We start from the raw sequence: 23,745 nt of genomic DNA on the forward strand, positions 1-23,745 counted from the left end.
CATCAGAGAAGCTTCTTCGTTGATAGCAATTAACACAAAGGACCACAACTGAACAATGTGACGAGTGAGTCGGAGCACTCAGCCATAAGTGTGCAAGTCTTTGCCACAAACCTTTTGTTACAGCTCTGAGATCTCTGTGGGACAGGAGTTAGAAAGGCTGTAAGAGCCAGAGGTAGCAGATGACCTCAAGAAAATGGTGTTTCCTAGACATATAGGGTAGATCTACATATGAACTCACCATGATTGTGGCAGCATATACAGACATTCACAAGCTCAAGCCAGAGGAATTCCCAGCATGAAGAAGCGGTGGTAGGTAGGCATGAAGTCCCTCCCCTAGCTCAAATATCAGTCACTCTCTGGGGCAGCCTCGGGCTCAGGAGTACTCTGCCAACATAAACTTAACTTACGAGGGGTTGAGGATGAATATGAGGTTGAGTGAGTAGGGAGGTGGCAGAAAAATGGGGAAGTTGGAGGAGAAGATGGATATCACCAAAATACATTGTATGAATGATTAAAAAAATAACAATACTGTTTTTAAAGTGTATTCACAACTTTTATATATAAGAAATGTCATTCGAGTGAAATGTTCCTGGTCTTCTTACAATGTACACAGGTAAAAAATTACAAATAGACTTTAAAATTTCCAAGTTAAAATAAAAAAAAATGTTTAGATTCTTGCAATACTCATTTTTACTGAAAGCCTCCAAAACATTTTCCAAAGAAAACTAAAAGAAATTTCATTTGTGAATATCCATTCTGTGGTCAAAATTTACTTGATATAAACAACTTGAGTTTAAAATTTCTTTTCACATTTCTAAAAAAAAGTCTGTTTCAGTAAAATCAATGAGTGTTTCTGTTTGTGAAACACTGTAAGCTTTAAGTATTCTAATAAAAACAAGAAGCACAGTAAGCCTTTTTGTTTCTGCCCTTCCATATAGGCTATATTCCTCATGGGAGGTTGGATGGGATGACTGGAAATCCAAGTGTAGAAGGCACAGGATACCTTCTTAAAAGAGAAAACAGAGGGCTGGGGATATGGCTCAGTGGGTAAAATGTTTGCTGTGTGAGAATGAAGACTTCACTCAATCCTTGGCATCCATGTAAAACACAAGAGGGCACAGCACCATATAATCTCAGTGCTGAGGAGGCAGAGCCAGGAGGATCCCTGGAGCTTGCTGGCCAGATAATTTATCCAAAATGTGAGGTCTAGATACAGTGTCCATCTCCGGTCTCCACACATACATGTACACATGTGTACATGTATGTACATAATACATTAAAATATAAAAAAATAGGAAATTATTCTAATGCAACCAATTATGAGACCAAGCCCCATTTGCTTTTAATCCTCTACTTCCAAGTTAATGTCAAGGGTATTCCTTTCAACAATGGGTTTCTTCTTGTCCCTAGGACATGGAGTTGCTGGAGGGCCTCATGGCCCTAAAATGGCCATATGTGCATCTCATCTTCATTTCTTGACACCTTTTTTCTTTTTCTTTTTTTTTTTTTAAAGATTTATTTATTTATTATGTATACAGTGTTCTGTTTGCATGTATGCCTGCAGGCCAGAAGAGGGAGCCAGATCTCCTTACAGATGGCTGTGAGCCACCATGTGGGTGCTGGGAATTGAACTCAGGACCTCTGGAAGAACAGCCAGTGTTAACCTCTGAGCCATCTCTCCAGCCCGTTGACACCTTTTTTCTAAGGCAGACACACACTGCCATCCCATCATTCCAAGGGATCACAAAATGAATCAATTTCTTTCAGAGAAAGTTTTCGAACACTAGAGCTACTACAAGAGCATGTATCAACAAATCAACCATGACTGACAATGAATAAATATGTTCCCTCACTGTCTTCTGTCTCCAATGATTAGCTAGGAACTTCTGTTGATATTTAATTCTGACCATTTTGAAGAATGTTATTCGGGAAGGAGAGATACCTTAGCAGTTAGGAGCACATACTGCTTTTGCAAAGGAACCCATTTCAGTTCTCAACACCCACATGGCAGCTCACAATCATCTGTAACTTCTGTTCTAAGGGACCCACAGCCCTCCTCTGGGCTTCATAATGACACTGGCCATTCAAGTGGTATGTATATACACATATAGTCAAACACTCATACAACAGAAACAATGCTATAGATACATCCATTAAACATCACATTTCTGGATACTGATAAATACCAAAGATCTGCTTTGTTTCCTTTGCCTATTGTAACCATAACACCCAGATCCATACTCTCTAAGACTGCTCCATATATTCTCAGTTATAACATGAAATCGAAGGGGGAGATTGGAGACAGTAGTCTTACACATCTGATTATAAAGTAATTTTACATTTTTATGTTTGCATGAGGTACAATATCCACAGGTTTCACTTATTTTAGATAATATTATATTTCAAGATAATTAAGGCCATAAGTATCTCCATTTTTCAGAGGCCAGAAGATGTAACCCAAATAGCTATTCCTCAGGGATGCAGGGTCTTATTTACACTTTACAAAGAAGTTTTAAGAATCTATGTGTCATTGTTTAAAACAATTAGATATTACTATATTAGCTGTGTTACTTAATATACATTAAGTACAAATGGTATATATCATTATTGAACTTTTAAATTAGAAGTAAAAAACAAATGTGTTTTATAGAAACATTTCACCTTTAGAAGGGATAATGTTCTTATAACCTAAAGGCAGCATAACCACAAAAACTTGCTTATTTAAACCAAATAAGGTTTAATGCAGCAGTCAGTTGGTAGCTACACACATGATCTGCAGCCCATGTGTCACATGTATCCCGGGATGGCTATGAATATGATCCAACATATTTGTAGATGACAATGTCAGTTTGAAATGCCAAGAGATTGAAATGTGTCTACAGAATATTCCAAAGCAAAATATGTTATATTCACTTCTCCCCACAACAAAATAAAAAGCTGAGTTTTAATGTCCTTGTTTCCATTCTACTTTAACAATGCAGCCACCTTTATTCTGTTTTTCCTGTTCCCTTTTGTATTCTTTTTTTTTTTTGGTTTTTCAAGACAGGGTTTCTCTATGGAGCTTTGCGCCTTTCCTGGATCTTGCTCTGTAGAGCAGACTGGCCTCGAACTCACAGAGATCCACCTGCCTCTTGCCTCCTGAGTGCTGGGATTAAAGGCGTGCGCCACCACCGCCCAGCACCTTTTGTATTCCCAACTGATGAAACAATTTGACATCAGTATGGTTTAGTAAACACCATCAGGATGTAAAACACAGAAGATATAGAAAGTGTGGTGATACTGTGGACAAGCTGGAATCCCCAGACATTACTAATGGGAACTAAAGTGGTATAGCCATTCTGGGAAAACAGTAAAGATGATTCCTTAAACAACTAAATGTAGAAATACAATGTGAGTCTCCATTCTGGGCACATACTCCAAAGGAACAAAAGTAGAGATTCAGCAACATGTATACCCTCATGTTCACAGTGACATTATTCAGAATATTCAAAGGGTGAAATCTACTCAAGTCTCAATTGATGGATGCGCATGCTGACATGGGATATTATGCAGCCTAATAAAGAAAGTACGTTCTGGCACACGATGCAATCCAGAATGATCTTACAAGATATTGTGTTAGGTGAAATAAACCATACTAAAGAAAGAAATCATACTGTAAGATTCTGATTATTTGAGGTACCTATGGTGATCAGAATCACAGAGGCAACAAGCCAAGTATCGGCATCTGGGAGCTCAGGGAAGGAGCTACGGAAGAATCAGCATTTAACAGGAATAGAGTTGTATGGTTTGAGATAACAAAAATGTTCTGAAGATGGACAGTGGCAGCAGTGATGCAGAAGTGGGTATGACAGTGTACAGTCAAAGTCTTAAGAATAGTTAAAACAGGAAACTTCAGGATATACTTTTTTAATTAGATAAAACAATTTTGTAATGATTTTAATTACTTAAAACATGCAATAAACTTAGAACTTGTTCTTTTATCTCTACATGGAATGTTAGTGCTTTGTAGGATAGGAGAATCCTTACTCAAAACAAAAGGCGTTTGGACTTCTATGATGAAAACTGAAAAAGCCAGAAACAAATCTGAAAGCTTAACTCTCAAAGCCCCATCTCAGTCACACACATACATACAAACTCCAGTCTCAATAACGCACACACACACACACACACACACACACACACACACACACACACACCATGTAGTTAGTATGTCAATATGACACTGCCCCAGTGACCTCTAACCACTTACACAAAAGCATACAATTGCTCACATTTTCTCTAGTTCATTGGACTTCAAACACCTTAAACAGGTGTGTCATTCAGAAGCATCAGCTACTATATCACAGCCATGGTCACAAGACTCTCATGCTCCTCAGTAACAAACAAACACTGTTTTGCAGGCTAAGCACTCTTCAACCAAGTATGATATTATCTTGACAGAGGTGTTTCTCACCCAAAAATTTTTAAGATACTTCACACAGCTAGGAGTAGTCTCTAAACTGTTGTTTAAAATAGGGTGGGCAGAGAAGTTAGAAGTGGCAGTTCACCCTTTAGTCTTTCACAGAATACAATGAAAAGAGCTTTCTACGGATATTATTTTATAAGGCTATATAAGCATTGAAATGTACATCCTATTAGTTATCAACAATAGTATAAATATATACTATAATTAATGAATTTTTTTAAATAATGGTTATTGGATACTTTTAACATCACTGTAATAAAAAACCGGAAAGAAGTTACTTATAAAAAACAGATTTCGCATCTGCTCATGGAAAGTACAGTCCCTATGACAGGAAAGAATGGCAGTGAGAATGGGTCATAGCTGCATCAGCAGGCATGTGAGGCCACTGGCTGCATTGCCTTGGTGGTCAGGGAGCAGAGAACACTAGCTCTGAAATCCAGGCAGAGGCACACCCTATAGAGTCACCTCAAGATCCACTTCCCAGCGAAGCTTCCCTCCTAATGGTCCCATAATCTCCAGAAACAGTGTCTCCAGCAGGGAGTAAGTGTTCAAACATCTGAGCCCCTGTGAGGCATCTCACTATTCAAACAACACCCCCATCCTCACCCTCATGGACTCATGGCCATCCCACACTGAAAAGTCCATTTATACAACTTCAAGGATGCCTGTAGCATTACAGCTGCAATGCTATTCAAAAGCTCTGAGATTGAGGGTAGTCAGAAATGAGGGTCCCTGCAGTGCCAGAAGCAAAGCTGTACACTTCCAAGGTATAGTGGCTAGAGTAAACATTCCCATTTCACAGAGGGAGATGGGTTATAGGAAGGAATGACTGGACCAGAGCAAATGGAAACCCAAAAGGTTAAACACTAAACCCAGAAACTCCATGCCCAGCATCTGGGGCTAGTGATCACATCAGCTGTTCTTTAATGGGCTGGCGTGACTCCGATCCTATATCTCTGTCTTCTGAGGTATAGCTTCTATGTGTGGCCATGGCAGAAGCTAGTCAAATACTATCCTAGGTGGCCATTTTTACAGTAGAGTTTCTTTTTCTTCAGGTACTTTCCTTGCAAATGAATTATTTTATTATTTTATTTTTTACTGGGGTTCTCTGCTTTACAACCTGGTGAAGTCTTAAAGCTTTCTTTATTTTCCATGGCGCTTTAAACTGTAGTTTCTCTCTAACGGCATTAATCTCTTTGTGTATGAGGGGGGATGTGTATGTGTTCCTGTGCACACATGTGCTTACAGGTATATATGTGTACACATATGTGTAGAGGACACAGGTTGACATTGGGTGTCTTCCTCAGTCACTATTTTTGGTACTAAAATCTCTGAACTTAGAGCTCACGGACTTGCTAGAGTAGCTAGCCATCAGGCTCCATGTTCCCATCCCTCACCCTCTAGAGCTGGGGTTACAGATGCCAACCATCATGCCTGGCTTTTATGTGGGTGATGGGCATCCAAATGTGGGGCCTCATGCTTATATGGTGAGCGCATTTCTCATGGTGCTAATTTGTTTGCAGCAATCATGTCTACAACTCCAACTAAATTCACACTTTTCCTTACCAACGTGAACATTTTCCACAACTTTCTGTTCTGCCCCAGAGTAAACCTGCCGAAAGCAGTGAGAAATAACCACAATGCAACTGGAATGCTGTAATGCTTCGAAATTTCCTTTGCTAAACAAATAAGTTTGTTAATTTTTAATTCAGAATCAACTTTTCAACACAAGGGCAGAATGTAGCCAGATGCATTGTCAGAACATGGATGTCCCTACTCCCTAGTAGAGTCCTCATTCCCCTTTGAAAACTCATGCAAACATTTTCGTATCCACATTTCTAAAAACAGTTTAGTTTTCTGAACCTCTACCAGAAAGGTACTACTTTGTTAGCCTGAATCTAAGAGAAGAGAAAGTGGGAAGTAGCCTTGAATGCATTGGCACAGAAGACAACTTCCTAAATGTAATACCAGTAGCACAGATACTGAGAGTAACAATTAATAAATGGGACCTCATAAAACTAAGAAGTTTTTGTAAGCCAAAGGACACTATCAATAAGACATAATGGCAGCCTAGAGAATGGGAAAAGATCTTCACCAATCCTACTTCTGACAGAAGGCTGATCTCCAAAATACACAAAGAACTCAAGAAACCAAATAATCCAATTAAAAAATGGGGTACAGATCTAAAGAGAGAATTTTCCACAGAAGAATCTCAAATGGCCAAAAGACACTTAAAGAAATGTTCAACATCCTTAGCCATCAAGAAATGCAAATCAAAACAACTCTGAGATACCATCTTACGCTATCAGAATGGCTAAGATCAAAACACTGATGACAGTCTATGCTGGAGAGGATATTGAGTAAAGGGAACACTCCTTCATTGCTGGTGGGAGTGTAAACTTGTACAGCCACTTTGGAAATCAGTATGGTGGTTTCTCAGAAAATTGGGAATCAACCTATTTCATGATCCAGCAATACCACTCTTGGGCATATACCCATAGGATGCACATTCATATCACAAGAATACTGGCTCAACTGTGTTCATAGCAGCATTATTTATAATAGCCAGAACCTGGAAACAACCTAGATACCCCTTAACTGAAGAATGGATAAAGAAAATGTGGCACATTCACACAATGGAGTATTACTCAGCTATAAAAAAAAAAAAAATGACATCATGAAATTTACAAGCAAATTGATGGAACTAGAAAAAAAACATTCTGAGTGAAGTAACCCAGACCCAGAAAGACAAACACAGTATTTGCTCACTCATAAGTCAATATTAGACATAAAGCAAAGGATAACTGGCAACAATCCACAACCCCAGAGAAGATAGGTAACAAGGAGGACCCTAAGAGAGACATGCATGGGTCCCCTTAGAAAGGGGAAATAGATAAGATCTCCTGAGTAAATTGGGAGCGCTGAGGGTGGTGCAGGTAAGGGGAGGTAGCAAAAGAACATGAGAACATGAGGAAATGGGATGATCGAGTTGGGGTGGGACAGAGAAGGAGAGCAAGGAAAGAGATATCTTGACAGAGGGAGCTATTATGGAGTTAGGGAGAAACTGGTGCTAGAGAAATTCCCAGGAACCCACAAGGATGACACCAGCTAAGACTCCAGGCAATAGTGGAGAGGGTGCCTGATTGGCCTTCCCCTATAACCAGATCGATGACTACCCTAATTGTCATCATAGAACCTTCACCCAGTAACTGATGAAATCAGATGCAGAGATCTACAACTAAGGACTGAGTAGAGCTCCTGGAGTCCAGTCGAAGAAAAGGAGGAGGGATTATATGAGCAAAGGGGTCAAGGACATGATGGGGAAACCCACAGAGACAGCTGACCCAAGCTAGTGGGAGCTCACTGACTCCAGACTGACAGCTGGGGAAACTACATGGGACTGAACTAGGCCTCTGAATGTAGGTGACAGTTGTGTGGCTTGGGCAGTTTGTGGGGCTCCTGGCATTGGGACCAGAATTTATCCCTAGTGCATGAATTAGCTTTTTGGAGCCCAGCTCCAAACAATAAACAACTTGCTCAGCCTTGATTCAGCGGGGAGGGGCTTGGTCCTGCCTCAACTTGATATGCCAGACTTTATTGACTCCCTATGCAAGGCCTTATCCTCTCTGGGGAGAGGATGGGGGAGAGGGTAGGTGGAAGGTTGGGGGTGAATGGGAGGAAGGGTGGGAGGTATAAAATGAAAAAAAAAAACTTTTAAATAAAAAAGAAAAAAATAATTGGTACTAAAGATGTTTAAACATTAATTTCCTGTGGTAATCACACAGCTGCATCTGAGGACTTGCTCTGATAGAAGACCCGGACTGTCAGATCAGAGGTTCACATGCTCTGAATTAGAGCCTTTATTCTAAAAGCCATAAGTAGGTCATCAGGAAACTGCATTTGGATTTTCTCAGTCTTTCAATTATCATACTTCGAACAGATGTCATCATCCTCAGTCTCTATTTGACTTCTTGATACAATTTAAAAACAAAAACAAAAACAGTAGTTTCTGTGCAATCACAAAATTAGGAAAACCATATGACTAAGAGTCTTTCCAATAAAATACAATGCAGTACTGTGGGTCAAGGTAATTAGTAAATTTTACACAAAACATGATAAACGTGCTCAAGTTTTGCTTCTGGGGGAGAAAACTTGTGTATGTGTGTGTGTAAGGTTGTTTTTTATTTTGAGACAGTATCTCAAAACTGATGCCTAGCCTGGCTTCAAATGCACAGGCATTCTCCTGTTTTAGACTCACAGGTGCTAGGATTGCAGGCATGAACCTTCACACTTGGCTAAAACGATGAATTTCAATGGGGAGTTTAGGAATAAAATAGGTCCACATTAAAATTTCATGTTTTTTTTAAATCAAAATTGACCCAATATTTTGCTGGGAAAAGACAAGTAAACTCTATGTCCATATTTAAAAATACTTACCATATAATAATCCTTAAATATTCCTGATGATCCAGCTAAGCTCTGAGTAGATTCATGAGGTGGACGAGAAGACCTCCTCCATGCAAAGCTTCGCCAATCATAAAGCATCTTCTCTGCTGGAAATGTGGATAGAGGTTGAAATAATATTTATCTAAGAAGAGTACACACTGATCATATTGCTTAATGATACAAAGAGGAAAACAAATCATTTTTATGGGCTCACTTTTCTGTTTTAAAATCACATCTTGTCATCTCATCAGAGAGAGATGAAGAAGGGATGGCGCTCACAGAAAAAGACGTGAATGAACTGGCTCCTTCACAGCAAAGCTTCGTGGTTTTATTGCATGCACTGTGCCCACCAGAAGGTTAATGGGTTCATTTTCATCACTCATTTCTCCCAAGAACACTGACTTCCTTTTTAAAAAGAAGACTTAAAGCAAAATTCTATTTGTGAATGGCACATATAAAAAGATAAGGAATGTAAGTACATTAAAAGAAAAATCCAGAAAATTATGATTAAGAACTAAGTTTTAAAACTGTGAAGTAAATGAAACTGTTAACAGTGCTAAGGTGAATATTAATGAGAGAAGAAACAGCCAGAAGAGGCCCTCAGTTCTTCCATGGGATTTCAGCTGCAATCTTGTCTTTGAATAAATGATGGGGAGATTTGAGACTCACCTGACGATTTTTTTTTCTCAAAACCACCTGTTATTTTTTTAAAGAGAATAATTAATTCAATCTTGTCATTCAAGAAACCAAATGGTATCATATTTCCAACTTTCCTAATATTTACTCAAATTCTAGTCTAAAAATATTAGTTCAATAGTCATCTATGATGTATTACACAAGAATTTTGAGACTTCAGAAGTAATTGTTTTATTTAGTTGCTCCAGTTTATTTATGGAATCATAGGCTGAATGTCTTATGGGGGCAAAAATGTAAATTTAAGTCAAAAAGAGGGAAATGTTATTGCACAGATATAATAATACCCATGCACATTTTATTTTTTATGCAATTGTCTGTTTGGTATCTATCAAAAAGTTTAAAACCTCTTTAAAAAGGGAATACAATAAATCATATCTTTCATTCTTGACTCAATATATACACAGGAAATTTGGGGGGGGGGGTCAGGAAAATTTTTAGTGGAAGCAAATTTCACTAAGAAGCAGCTTACAGAGAACTGATTAGATTAAAAGAACAAAAAATGTTGACCAGGAAAAGGTCATATACCTTTTACTTTAGTTGGGACTTTTATAGGCCCTTGGGAGAGACAGGGTCGCATAGAACCAATCAGAGGTTTGGCAAGTCCTCACATTTTTTGTTAGCTTTCTTTTTTGAATATTTATTTTTATTTTATTTGTATAGGTGTTTTCCATTAATGAATGCCTGTGCATCATGTGCATCCATTGCCTATGGGTGCCCAAAGAGGGTGTCAGATTCTCAGGAAGTGGAGTTACAGATGGTTGGCAGCCACCATGTGGGTGCTGGAAATCAAACCAGGTCTCCTGGAAGAAGAGCCAGTGCTCTTAACCAGAGTCATCTCTCCAGCTTCCTTGTGAAGGCTTTTTAATGCATTCAAAGCAATATCCCACAATTCCTATTCTACCCCCTTTCCTCACTATATGTCCACAATGAATGCTTGCATGTCTGTTTCCCAGCGTCTTAAATTCCATATGGCGGACCCATGTGAGTGTATACTTGAATCTGGGTGGCAGAAAAAAAATGGCAACAGTAAAAAGTTTCAGAATGTATGACAACCTAAAATTAATTCAAAATCAATAAATCGATGTCCACGTTGTACTGTGCACCTCCACCGCAGCTTTATTTCTGCATACACATGCACGCTCCGATTCCAGATGACATATGTCGTATGCTGTCAACCATAGTTCTTTTACAATAGAAACTTTTCTTCTCTTAATTAAAAAAGCAGAGACTTCAATCCTCAGCATCAAAGTCGTGAGTTACTTTATCTTAGATTGCACTATATTAGAACTTGATTTTTAAAAGTATTGTTTGAGTTACTGGCTTGAGCATCATTTTTTATATATATTAAATAAATGTTGGCTTGGGAGTAGGAACGATTTCCAACAATTTCTGGAATGGCTCTAAAAATACTACTGCAATTTTGCATTACACAATTTATGTGATGCAACGTTCTCAGCATTGATGAGTATAAAAATATCAATAAACTGCTGGAGACATGGCTCAGTGGTTAAGAGCACTGACTGCTCTTCCAGAGGACGTGGGTTCAATTCCCAGCACCCACATGGCAGCTAACAACTGTCTGTAACATCAAGATTTGACACCCTCACATAGACATAAATGCAGGCAAAAGCACCAATGCAAATAAAATAAAGATAAATAAATTATTAGCCGGGCAGTGGTGGCACATGCCTTTAATCCCAGCACTTGGAAGGCAGAGACAGTTGGATCTCTATGAGTTCGAGGCTTGCCTGGGCTACAGAGTGAGTTCCAGAACAGGAACCAAAACTATACAGAGAAACCCTGTCTCGAAAAAAAACAAAAAAGAAAAAAGAAAATCAATAAACTCTGAAAAAAGATGAAGATATTCTGTGTCTTATAGTTTCATATATTCAGCCAAGGTTTAATTCTTTTTATAAAGTAAGCAAGCACATCTATGTCATTATTATGCAAATTTACCTTAATCTTTCATGGTAAAGTTACATGTATACCAAAGAAGTGTTTTAAAATAGACTTCCTCTTGGTTTATCAGTAAACATTTGATCTGTATGCCTGTTTTGTAGATCTCTATACTTGGGGGCACAATTTCTGAGGCAAAAGGGGGGTTGCAAGTCCAAAAGTTTAAGAAGCCTTGTTTCAGAGAACTGCACATCTCTTTCCAGTCTCTGATTTCAGTTCGTAAACTTTTCTGGGATGAGAACAATATCTTACTTGGCATGGGCCCATGTTTCTGGCTCATTAGAATACAAGTAAAGTAGCTATGTGAACACTGGTGAATCCAATTTGGCCTCAGCCCACACAGCAACAGCCATCTGATTCTTGAAAAGGTGCCAAAATATACATTGGATAAAAGCCTCCTGGGCAAGTGGTACTTGGAAAAGGGCACATCCACTTGCACAAGAAGGTGACCAGACTCCTGTCTCCCCTGTACAAAACAGTTCAAAGGATGTAAGATTAGAAGCTATGAACCACCTCAAGATACCAGCAGAGGCTGAGATTTTTCTGAACACTGCACATTCATAGCTGAGAAACTAACATCAACAAAATAGCAAGGGGGTTTATATTAAACTTAAAAGTATCTTGCAGTAAAAGCAACAATGGAGTTGAATGAAAGCCTACAGAATGGGAGAGAAATCTTTGCTAGATACTCATCCAACAGTTATTTTAATACCCAGAGTGTATAAGAAGTAAAAAAAAAAAAAGCACCAAAAGAATAATAATAAACTCAATTAATGGACAACTTATCTGAAAAAACACTTCAAAGGAAGGGCAGCAGACCAAGAGATACATGAAAAAATATCTAGAATCTTGAGCTGTAAGATAATGAAAATTAAAACTATATAGAGATTCCATCTCATGCCAGTCAGAATGGCCATCATGAAGAAAACAGAAAATAAGAAGTGATGCTAAAGATGCCAGGTTGGGTAAAGACAACCCATTAATGGTAGGAATGTAAGTTAGTCCAATCAGAATGGAACTCAATATGGGTATTCCTCAAATAATTAAAATAGAATTTTTATATGATACAGCTATAAAACTCCTGGTATATTTCCCCCAAAAAACAAAATCAGCTTACTACAGAGATACCTGTACAACCATATTTTATTGCTGTATTAATCATAACAGCTAGGTTATAGAACCAGTATAGGTGCCAATCAATATATAAACAGATAAATGAAATGTGGAGTATTCACAATTGAGTTTCAGTCAACCATAAAGAAGAATGATACTGTGTCATTTAAGAAAAAATATATGGAGCAGGGGATGGTCATGTTGTATCAGTTTTCATACACAGTATCGCAGTATAGGAGTCAGGAGAGTATGAGTGGGGAGAAGGCACTGGCAGGTATGTGAAAGAGGAGAGTGCTGGAAAGAGGGGTCTAAGGAGGGCTAACTGAGGGTGTGACCATGATTAAAACCCTGTGTGTGTGTGTGTGTGTGTGTGTGTGTGTGTGTGTGTGTGTGTGTGTGTGTGTGTTGTGTGCCTGTATGTAAAGGTTTTAAAGAAACCCATTAATTTCCACAAGAATGACCCCAGCTAAGATTCCTAGCAATGCAGAGGGTGCCTGAACTTACCTCCCCCTGTACTCAGATTGGTGTCTACCCTAATTGTCATCATAGAACCTGCATCCAGTGACTGATGGAAGCAGATGCAGAGATCCGTAGCCAAGCACTGGGCCCAGCTCCTGGAGAACAACTGAAGAGAGGAGGAGGGATCATATGAGCAAGGGGGGTCAAGATCAATGAGGAAAACCACAGAGATTGCTGACCGAGCTGTCTGAAGCTCACAGACTCTGGACTGACAGCTGGGAAACCTGCATGGGACTGAACTAGTACCTCTGAATGTGGGGGACAGTTGTGAGGCTGAATCTGTTTGTGGGCCCCTGGCAAAGGGACCAGAATTTATCCCTAGTGCATGAACTGGCTTTCTGGAACCCATTCCCTATAGTGGGACACCTTGCTCAGCCTTGATGAAGTGGGGATGGGCTAGGCCCTGTCTCAACTTGGTATGCCAGACTTTGTTGACTACTCAAGGGAGGCCTTATCTCCTCTGAGGAGTGGATGGGTAGTGGGATGGGGGGAAGGTGGGGGGTGGTGGGAGAAGGGAGGGGGAACTTGGGATGATATGTAAAATGAAAAAAAAAGTTTAAATAAAAAAGAAAGAAAACAGTCCTGTGTTTAAAAAATTCATTAATCTATACAATTACTACATACTAAAACAAGGAAACATAAAAGGAAAATTCAAAAGAATAAAGAATTGGTCTCAATAAATTAAATTATATGGGCAAAGCAGGGGATCTTCCTGACCACCAATGGATCAAAAGCCCATATGGAACTAATACCATACAATTTATTTCTAAAGGAGAATTTGGAGCAATTTCAAATATTTTATCCTGTTTACCCACCAGACAGACTTGTGCAGTTGAGAAGGCCATGTATTATTTCCTCCAGTATGTAGGTATCACACTAGAAAATATAGCTATAACTTTTCCACTCCAGGAAGCAGTAAAGCCTCTACTAAAATCTCTAAGGCAATCATTCACACACTGATGTATGCTAATGACTCCCCCTCAGAAGCCAGCACACAAGGTGACAAGCAACAAACTCCAGTTTACCCAACAAAGTCAGCCCAAAGTTATAAGCTTACAGTTTAAAGAAAACCAGAGTCATATATCAGACTAAATTATCAGAAACTCATCAGAGTCAACAGCCTTCTAAGATGATGCCACAGAGAAATAAAGACTCAGAGTCTAGGATGTGTGTGTGTGTGTGTGTGTGTGTGTGTGTGTGTGTGTGTGTGTGTGTGTGCAGGCTTCACAGGAGCAGGCTCCACATTAATAGGTAGGATAATTAAAATTTTTATCAGTAATCCCAGATATTAGCCAACAGAACAGAACAAAACACTCAGGAATTTAAACATCTTGGGAAATACCATGTTTTGGAAAGAGATACATAAGGAGTTCAGAAAGAGCTGTAATTCCTGAACATTAAAGACAAGTGCCAGAGAGCTCCTCATACTGATATCTTTCTGATTTTGCTTTTCTTTGAGTCTTATTTTAGGCTCTCTTTTTAAAAAGATGTTATCATACCGCAAGTTCACGTTATTCTGCTGTCTTCGGCACAGCTCACTGCCATATCTAGGCACAATGAAAAATGCTTTTCCAGCACCAGTTTGGCGCTAGTTTGGCATTCCAACCAGCAAAGCCATAAAAGTGGAAGACCCCATGCAATACAAACCCACCAGGAAACAGAAATGCTTTACCATTCGATTCTAAAGTGCTGCCTTTTCTTGGGACAAAATATTTCCACCAGATCATCTTTCCTCGGTGTCTAATATCTTGATATTTATAATGGCAATAGTTTCTTGTAGCTAGAGTTTTCCTGCCTGGCCTACAGTCAGGACAAATCTCTCTCACCTGCCAGTCCCACAGCCGCTCAGACCCAACCAAGTAAACACAGAGGCTTATATTGGTTACAAACTGTATGGCTGTGGCAGGCTTCTTGCTAACTGTTCGTACAGCTTAAATTAATCCATTTCCATTAATCTATACCTTGCCACATGGCTCGTGGCTTACTGGCATCTTCACATGCTGTTTTTTATGGTGGCGGCTGGCAGTGTCTCTCTCAGTCTTCTACTTCCCAGCTTTATTCTCCTCCTTGTCACGCCTACACTTCCTGCCTGGCCACTGGCCAATCAGTGATTTTTTTTTTAAAGATTTATTTATTTATTATGTATACAGCATGTGTGCCTGCAGGCCAGAAGAGGGCACCAGATCTCGTTACAGATGGTTGTGAGCCACCATGTGGTTGCTGGGAATTGAACTCAGGACCTCTGGAAGAGCAATCAGTGCTCTTAACCTCTGAGCCATCTCTCCAGCCCCTCAGTGATTTATTTATTGACCAATCAGCAACACACTTGACATACAGACCATCCCACAGCAGTTTCTAAACTAAAGTGGAAAGGGCTTTTTATTTAATTTTTCCATTTTTATTCCAATTTATGTGCTTAACATGAGTCAATTATTTACATAGGTGGAAGATATTTCTAAAACCTAATAAGTATAGTTATTGTAGAAATTTAAATTACTCAAATGATTCACAGAAAACTGGTAAACTGTGTACCCGGAGATGTCACCAAGGCATGAGAGAATGAGAGGAGAAAGCAGAGGGCCGAGGAAACGAATTAGCTAGCACCCACTCCTGCATTGCTCAGTTCATCTGGGTGTTGGCAAAAGACAACTGCAATTCTAACTTCATATACCAGGTTTCACTCAACCAAGAGACTAAATGCTTTGAAGTAACAGCCCATGCAGCTGCCCATGACAGAGCAAGATGCCAATACATCTTTAGTAGGACATGACGGAACCAAATGGGTTTAGTGGTCCTGGTCCCCAGAGCCTCTTTAATGCTGAGCTCATTCTGTTCCCCTTCTACCAGTCCTTTTGTATCAATTAATTCTTAGAGTTAATTACACATGCAGTTTTAATCTGTAGGTAATTACAAACAATTAATAGTTAGGAGAGAGAATTAGCAGTTCTTAGTTTGATTATCTATGTAATTAAAAGGGATGGTAAGCTAGAGTTGACAAATAGCATCTTAATCATTTGAATAATCAAACCTAAAAAAATTGCTTGGGTAGCTGAATTCTATCTGCTATATTAGTTGAATTTTAGAATAAATAACTAAAAAGTCCATTTAAATTAATTCATATATATTATTTTATAAAACAAAATGAACAATGTATACATTCTAACATGACTAAAACTACCTTCTTTTGTTTGCTTAAAATGAACTGTTCTGAAATAGATTCAAGAAAAATAAAGATATGTATGGAAGAAAAAAAAACAATAATTTGCTCAACAATATGAAGTTCATGCCTGACACACCTGTAAAAACTGATTAATAAGAGAAAATCCTGTATATTTGTCAAAGCTTTACATGACACAAACCTTAAGAGCCTCAGAAAACACATTTTACACTTAAGTCTTACGATGGTTAATTGTGATTTTCAACTTGACTGGATCTGGTATGACTTAGGAGCACCTCTCCAGGGGTCTATGAGAGTGTCTCCAGAGTGGTTTAACTGAGGAGATTCATCCTGGATGTGGGCGATGCCATGCCATAGACAGAGGTGCCAGGCAGAAGAAGAAAGGAATGAGGAAGACATCAGCAAAATGCCAGAATTCATCTCCCTGACTTTGTAAAACTGTGTAGCCAGCTGCCTTATACTTCTGCCCCCAAAGCTGAAGTTGCCCTCACTGCCACATATACAAACTGTTCCTTCACACTCTAGGTCAAAATTAACCCGTCTTCCCTTAGCTGCCTCTAATCAAGTATATTTTATCACAGCAATGATAACTTTAAATAATGTTAAATTAATTAATGTTAAATAAATTAGTTTGATACAGGGATAGTAACATTGGCCCGGGATTCCAAATCTCCTCCTATTTAAAATTAACATTAACCATGGAGGAATGGTGGAACAGTCACAGATTAGGAGGGAAGCTTAGAGACGTCTGTTCTGTCATGGAAGGGCTCAGAACAAAGAGGGACATGTGATCAAAGGGGCGACTCTCCTGTGTTTTAATAGCTTGCTTCAAGAGAGAGAAATTGCAGTTTCTATAACCTGCGTTGGAGATAAAAGTGATTACAGAGGAGGGTCAGAAAGACCTTTCTGCCTCCTCAGCTTTTTCTTTAGCCAAAAATATTCAGCACTTGATGGCACCATGTTTGGGGGTCATTATGTTCTAAGCCCTGACTATTTCAAAAGACTAATCTGTGTATGTCTTCCAAATATAACTGTTTTACAGATGGAAAGCCAATGCACAAGCCTAGCAGCACAAGTTCAAAAGTGCATGGGAACTTGCTTCTGAGTATGAAAGGATACAGAACAGTGGCATCTCAGCTGCCTTTCTTTCTGAATTCCCAAGTATTTCAACAGGTTTGGCAGATAAATCCAAGCTTTCCATGAATTTAAAATGTTCAGAAAGAATTATGATTTCTGGTTCTATCTGCTTGTTAGCTTCACCCATGAGGCAAGCCCTTACAGCCAAGTAAAATGCCACAGGGAAAATGGAAAAGCTGGAAATTCTCATGGTTACAACACATAAATTCCAATCATTCACCACCAATTGGCAGAAGAGAATTCTTCCTTTAATTAGGATAAATGTAAATAAATCAAGAAGACTCATTCATATACATATTAAGATAATCTCCATTCCCAATCAAGGAAAGTCATTCATGTATACATTAAAATAATCTCCATTCTCAATCTGAAAGATAGTGAGAAAAGGCTTAATATCTCCTAACAGAAAGTAAGAAAATGAAACATCTCTCTCTGCTCACTCCATCAAAATCTACTTGGAATCCACAACTCTAGCAACGCAACCCTGACTCTGAAGAAAGTATGCTATAACCCTGGAAGGGAAAAGCTCATCGCAGAGGCTGGAACTGGCAGGTTTGGTGGCAATGCATGAGGATTATAATTTTTCATGCCCTAAGTAGATAATGATAAGAATGAAGAAACAGAGTGAGAAAGATCTTACCTCAGCAGAGCCAGAGTGTTCTAGGTGTATATCTGAAAAGCATTGGGGACAGTAGAGAACAACACATTGGCGCCCATCAACTACCAGGAGTGGGTAATTGATACACCTGAGGTAAATGGGTAAAGCTGAGAAAAAAATCAGATGCTGTACTGCAATCACTCAGTTGGAATAAAGCTCCTTCTCTCTATGCAGGCCTATATCCATGGTAATGTGACTTAACGTGTACTGAAAATTCAATTTGCAAAGCAATTCACAACACACTTCCTGATCTAATCTAACACTAACCCTAACAGTCATGGATACCAATGCTGTCCCCATTTCACAGAAAACTGACAGGATGTTGTATAAACCTGGATGTGAATTTGATGTCTACCTGACGGACACAGAAAAAGACCAATGGCTGATTCAACAGAGCCTCCAAAGACACTGACATCCTGAACCCTGTAAATGTTCCCTTCTATGTCACAAGAGATTTCTCAGATGTGATTATATTAAGGATTTAGAGAAGAAAGATAACCTGGGGTTATCCTGGTGGGCATCGCATATAATTACAGGTGTCTTTACAAAGCCAAGGGTTATATATGAGAGCCCAAGAGGAACAGACTAATGATGGAAGCCACAAGTACATCAGAGTGACTGGGACAGGGATTGTAACAGGAATGCAGGTATCATCCATAAGCCAGAAAGAGCAACAAAATAGATTCACCATTAGAGTTGCAAGAAGGAACCAGAACTATAAACAAGCTAAGTCCAGTGAAGCTGATTTCATTTTTCTTGCCTCTAAGATTATATTCAGAAAACAGTCATGACAGAATTGACATAGCAAGTGTGATACCATTGTCTGAGTGTAATCCAGATGGATGGTGTGTGTTATAAATGTCTGATCGTTTGTTATCGCAACCACAGGAGACAAATATGGTCTCAAATAAAATTCCAGGAAAGGAACTTAAATCGAAAAAATATTTTTAACCTTTTAAATTTTATTTTATTTTATTTTTTTTTTTTGGTTTTTCGAGACAGGGTTTCTCTGCGTAGCTTTGCGCCTTTCCTGGAACTCGCTTTGGAGACCAGGCTGGCCTCGAACTCACAGAGATCCGCCTGGCTCTGCCTCCCAAGTGCTGGGATTAAAGGCCTGCGCCACCACCGCCCAGCTTAAATTTTATTTTATTATTTTATCTCTATCATTGTTTTGCCTGCATATATGTCTATATATGCATACCTAGTGCCCTTGGGTCCTAGAAAAGAACATCAGATCCCCTAGGACTGGAATTATAGATGTTTGTGAGTTGCCATGTGGGTTCTGGGTCCTCTGGAAGAGCAGTCAGTGCTCTTAACTGCTGAAGTGCCTTTCCAGTCTCCTCCAAAAAATATTCTGGTAGACCCAGGGTCAAATTTTTAGAAAAATGTTTGGCATTCTCATAAAAACAATAAGAAAAAAATAAGACTATCAAAACTAGTAAGAATTGTTAGAAAAATAAAATTAGAAATGAGCACTTTTTGTAAACAAGAAATACAAAGAAATAAAAATGTAAATGGGAGACTTCAAATGTAGTTTGGAATCAGTGTGAGTGTGTTTGAGAGCACAGAATACCAAATGACTGGACTCGGCAAGCACCCCTGGAATGCAGATGATGAACATCCAAAGATGAAAAGGAGAGGAGACGTTAGAGCTTAGTGAAGACAAAAATAAGTAGCTCTGTAATGAATCACACATTACTGAAGATGAAATCAGGACAATTATAAATGAAGTAATATTAGGTAATTGTTGGTTTTTGTGGCACTCTTACCTTGTGAGGAAATGTCACAAAACACGACAGAATCCACTAACAAGAGCTTTATTAAGATAAGGGAGAGGGACAGATGTGCACAGGCCTGTGAAAACACATGTGAGTGAAGTGGGACAGGAAATCATGGTGCCGACTTATAAAGGCTGGGCCGAGCTGTGCACCCAGGCCCATGCGGCTATTCCACACATGCGCATAGATCATATGGTTGCGCTGCACTTTATGCAACCACACAAAGCCACAGGATCCTGGTCACGCTAGACGTTTTGACCCGGAAATGACTAGGCAGAAGTGACTAGGTCCCGCTGGGTATTCACGACCATGCCCAACCGTGGGAGCATGTTGGGAATCCTTATCAGTAATAAATTCCTGAACTGAAAAATGATCAGACTCTTCTAGCAAATAGGTTTTTTTTTTTTTAAGTTTGGGTGATACTAACTGAAAATACATTTGTTTATAATTATATCCTACAAAATTAGAGGAATGAAAATTTAAATTATAAGAATAAAAATAAAGACTGTATTGTACAGATTTGGAAAAGGAAAACGTGCAAAGGTATAAAACTCAGATATTCTCAAATTCATTCTGGGACCGACCCAACAAAAGAATCAATAAATAATAGACCAACAACAGGATTTTCTGAGTAAAGAAAAGTTGCAAAACAGAAACTTTATAAGTAACTTTTCTTCAGTGTTTAAAGGCCAAAGGGGAAAATTCTCAAATCTGCTGAGAAAATCTTGCTTTTTGTTTGAAAACCCACATAATCCTCTGAAGACTAAGACAGGAATCAAAATTAAGGATGGAAGACCCTGAAATTCTGGCAGAAGAGAAGCAGAATTCTTCGGATAGTGCAATTGACTCTTAAAGGAGCATGTGTTCCCATGCATTCCACAGGCAGACTTAAAGGCTGGAGCTGCCTATTTCCTGCTCGCAGCCTCATCTGCATAGTAGGCTTTCCCAAGAACCCAATCATTAGATTCTAAAACATAAGCTTGAACTCAACCCACTATAAAAGGTCTGTGAGCTTTCAAGTAGCTTCCTGGGCTATGTTTACCAAAAGCCCAAATCCAGTGGACTGACGTGGGCGAACACCTAACTTCAGTGGAAGCCTGTACACAGATATCCAATAAAGATTATCCAAGAACAATAAATGACTATTTTCATTTTCATAGAACTTAATGACTTGTCTGTGGGAGAATACCCCCTGGGCTACACCTGGCCTAGCTCCAGAGTGGGAGCAGGCAGCCTTTATCTACCTTTTGTTTCTCACTTACTCTTATGTCCTCTGTGTGATCTTGTCTGAGAGTTCCCCAAGGCTACAAAGCATATGCAAAACTTGTTTGGGAACAATCCAACCAATTGTGACATTACTTGAGTGTTTGCATTTGGCATTGTCCTTTTGGAGACCCAGGCAGGTTGTTTTGAGGATATGGAAATCAACTTGCTTAAGTGTAAATTTGGAGAACAATGAAAATGCCCTTGGCTAAGGGAAGGTGGCTCAGTCTCTCAGGCTGTGAAGAGGCCCAGTTCCCCAGCTGCTAGAAGGCTAAAGATCTTCTTAAGGTGCTGTGTCTTCTTCCCACGGACCACATGAACCCACCTACGCCTGCACAACTATACTTGTCCCTTTGTAACAGCTCGTTCTGCAACAGCGGAAGCACTCCATCCCCTCCACGAAGCCTCTCACTATGCTATGGAACAACCCCTAAGTGTCCCCATGGAGCTGCGAGGTTTAACTAGGAAAAAAATTATGCCTTGAAAACAGAAGGTAGGATAAAATATATCTAAAGTTAACAGCAATCATTCCAGGGTAGTGAAATATCAGATAACTGTCAGTATTTATTTGGTGGTAGGGTTGATAGTGTTCAATTTTCTGCAATAAACCATATCTAATTGGAAGCTTAGAAAAATACATTAAAAATATAGCCATACATTGTGAAGCAAAATTAAATTAAAATTATAGACAAAATCAAGCTCTGGAGCCAGCCCAGAATGTGAACGTTTGCTTCTTGTGAAGCATTACAGTAAAAACTAAATTTTGCTCTTTTTCTAAAAAGGACAGTTTATACTTGCAAAGCAGGAAATTCATTTTGGTGAAACTTCCTTTGAACAAATAAAGATAAAAATAAACATTTTCCTTAAAATTACCATCAATGATACAACTTTGGGTGTTTGAGGCAAGGATAAAATCATTCAAGACTCAGAAGTTGCCGTCCCTTCCCAGGAAGGAGGGAACAGCCTGCTGGCAGAACGGCTTAGAGAACTCCAGGGCTTAGGAAGTGAGGATTCCTGCAAGACAGCACTCAAGGGCCAGTTCCCTGTAGACCCATCCGAAGTGCAATCTGCAAACACCTCATTTCTCATCTTTGCCAGAAGTCACTATGACTTACACAGCTCATGCTGGCAGCAATCTCTAAGACCAGGGCTGTGACCAGCGTCTGTTGAAGCCCACAGTTGCCATGCCTGCGACAGAAGAGATGCTTAATTATTCATCTATTAGCAAGTGGATTTTCTAATTGCTTTTGGTTTTGATTTTTCTATTGAGACAGGGTCTCACTATCTGTATACACAACCCAGGCTCAAACTCATGTTCCTCCTTCCTCAGCTGCCCAAAAGCTGTGTGCTAGCACATCCAGTTTAATCAAATTTCTTTTAGAGAACTAGATGATATATGCAAGCATGACAGACACAAGTCAATTCACTGGTTTTTAGGCAAGAGGCAGAGGGAGAGAGGGAGAGGGAGAGGGAGAGGGAGAGGGAGAGGGAGAGAGGGAGGGAGAGGGAGAGGGAGAGGGAGAGAGAGAGGGAGAGAGAGAGAGAGAGAGAGAGAGAGAGAGAGAGAGAGAGAGAGAGAGAGAGAGATCGATTTTGGGGAAACTGAACTGTGGCTAAAAATTCAGTGTCAGTTTCCTCAGTAGTTCCCTTCATTACTCTGGAGACAGCAGCAACTACTTTTTAGTTAGCCTGATGCAATTTTAATTTTTTTAAAACTTAATTTAGGTTAGTAAGACTGCTTAGTACATACAGACACCTGCCACTGAAGTTTGACCTCTAGAACCCACATAGAGTAAGAAGGGGTTAACAGACTCCAAGAAGTTGTCATCTGGCCTCCACATGTATGCCATGGCACATGTGCACATGCACACACACACATCATGCATGCACACACACACACACATACACACACACATACACATATAATGATAATGATAATCGTAGTAAATTTATTTCCTCCAAATTCATTATACATTGGTATTTGGACCCTCTGATCTTACTTTAGTCAAGATTCAGGTTTTCAACTTTATACATGTTGGATGAAAACAGGACTAGATTTTGAGGAAAGAAATTTGCCAGTAATCAAAGTCTTTTTCAAAATGTTCATATTTTAATGAAATGCCATTTGCTGGATTATTTAATGAAGAGATAATCTACTGTGTTAATTACTTTTCTATTGCTGTGATAAAGCACCATGACCAAGGCAGCTCACAGAAGGAAGTGTTTATTAGGCTCATGGCTCCAGGGGGTTAGTGTCATCAAGGCAGGGAATTGGGGCAGCAGGCAGAAGGAACAGCAGAGAACTCACTTCCAGAGTGGACTGAGAAGTACACAGTGCTTTTGAAACTTTAAAAGTCTGCTGCTCTCCACAAGGATACTTTTTCTCCAGCAAAGCCACACCTTGTTAACATATTTAATGTCACCAACTGGCAAATAAGTATCCAAACTTCTGAGTCTATGGGGAGCAGTCTTATTCAAACCACCACATCTGAAATGTGAAGAAAGATTAATGGAAGTGTTTAGTATAGCATTATTT

The 23,745-nt window shown here is 39.3% G+C and overlaps 1 protein-coding gene across 1 annotated transcript in view; it reads right to left on the reverse strand.

Moving 5' to 3' along the window:
- Iqcm (IQ motif containing M) overlaps window positions 1-23,745 on the reverse strand; it is a 353,128-nt gene that overhangs the window by 239,082 nt on the left and 90,301 nt on the right. Inside the window, exon 6 of the mRNA XM_052728865.1 lies at window positions 8,903-9,018. Within this exon, the coding sequence (XP_052584825.1) occupies window positions 8,903-9,018 (116 nt within the window). The remainder of the gene's footprint in view (window positions 1-8,902; window positions 9,019-23,745) is intronic.

Source organism: Peromyscus californicus, unplaced genomic scaffold (assembly GCF_007827085.1).
Source record: "Peromyscus californicus insignis strain IS unplaced genomic scaffold, ASM782708v3 Scaffold_8__1_contigs__length_139910024, whole genome shotgun sequence".
Lineage (NCBI taxonomy): Eukaryota > Metazoa > Chordata > Mammalia > Rodentia > Cricetidae > Peromyscus > Peromyscus californicus.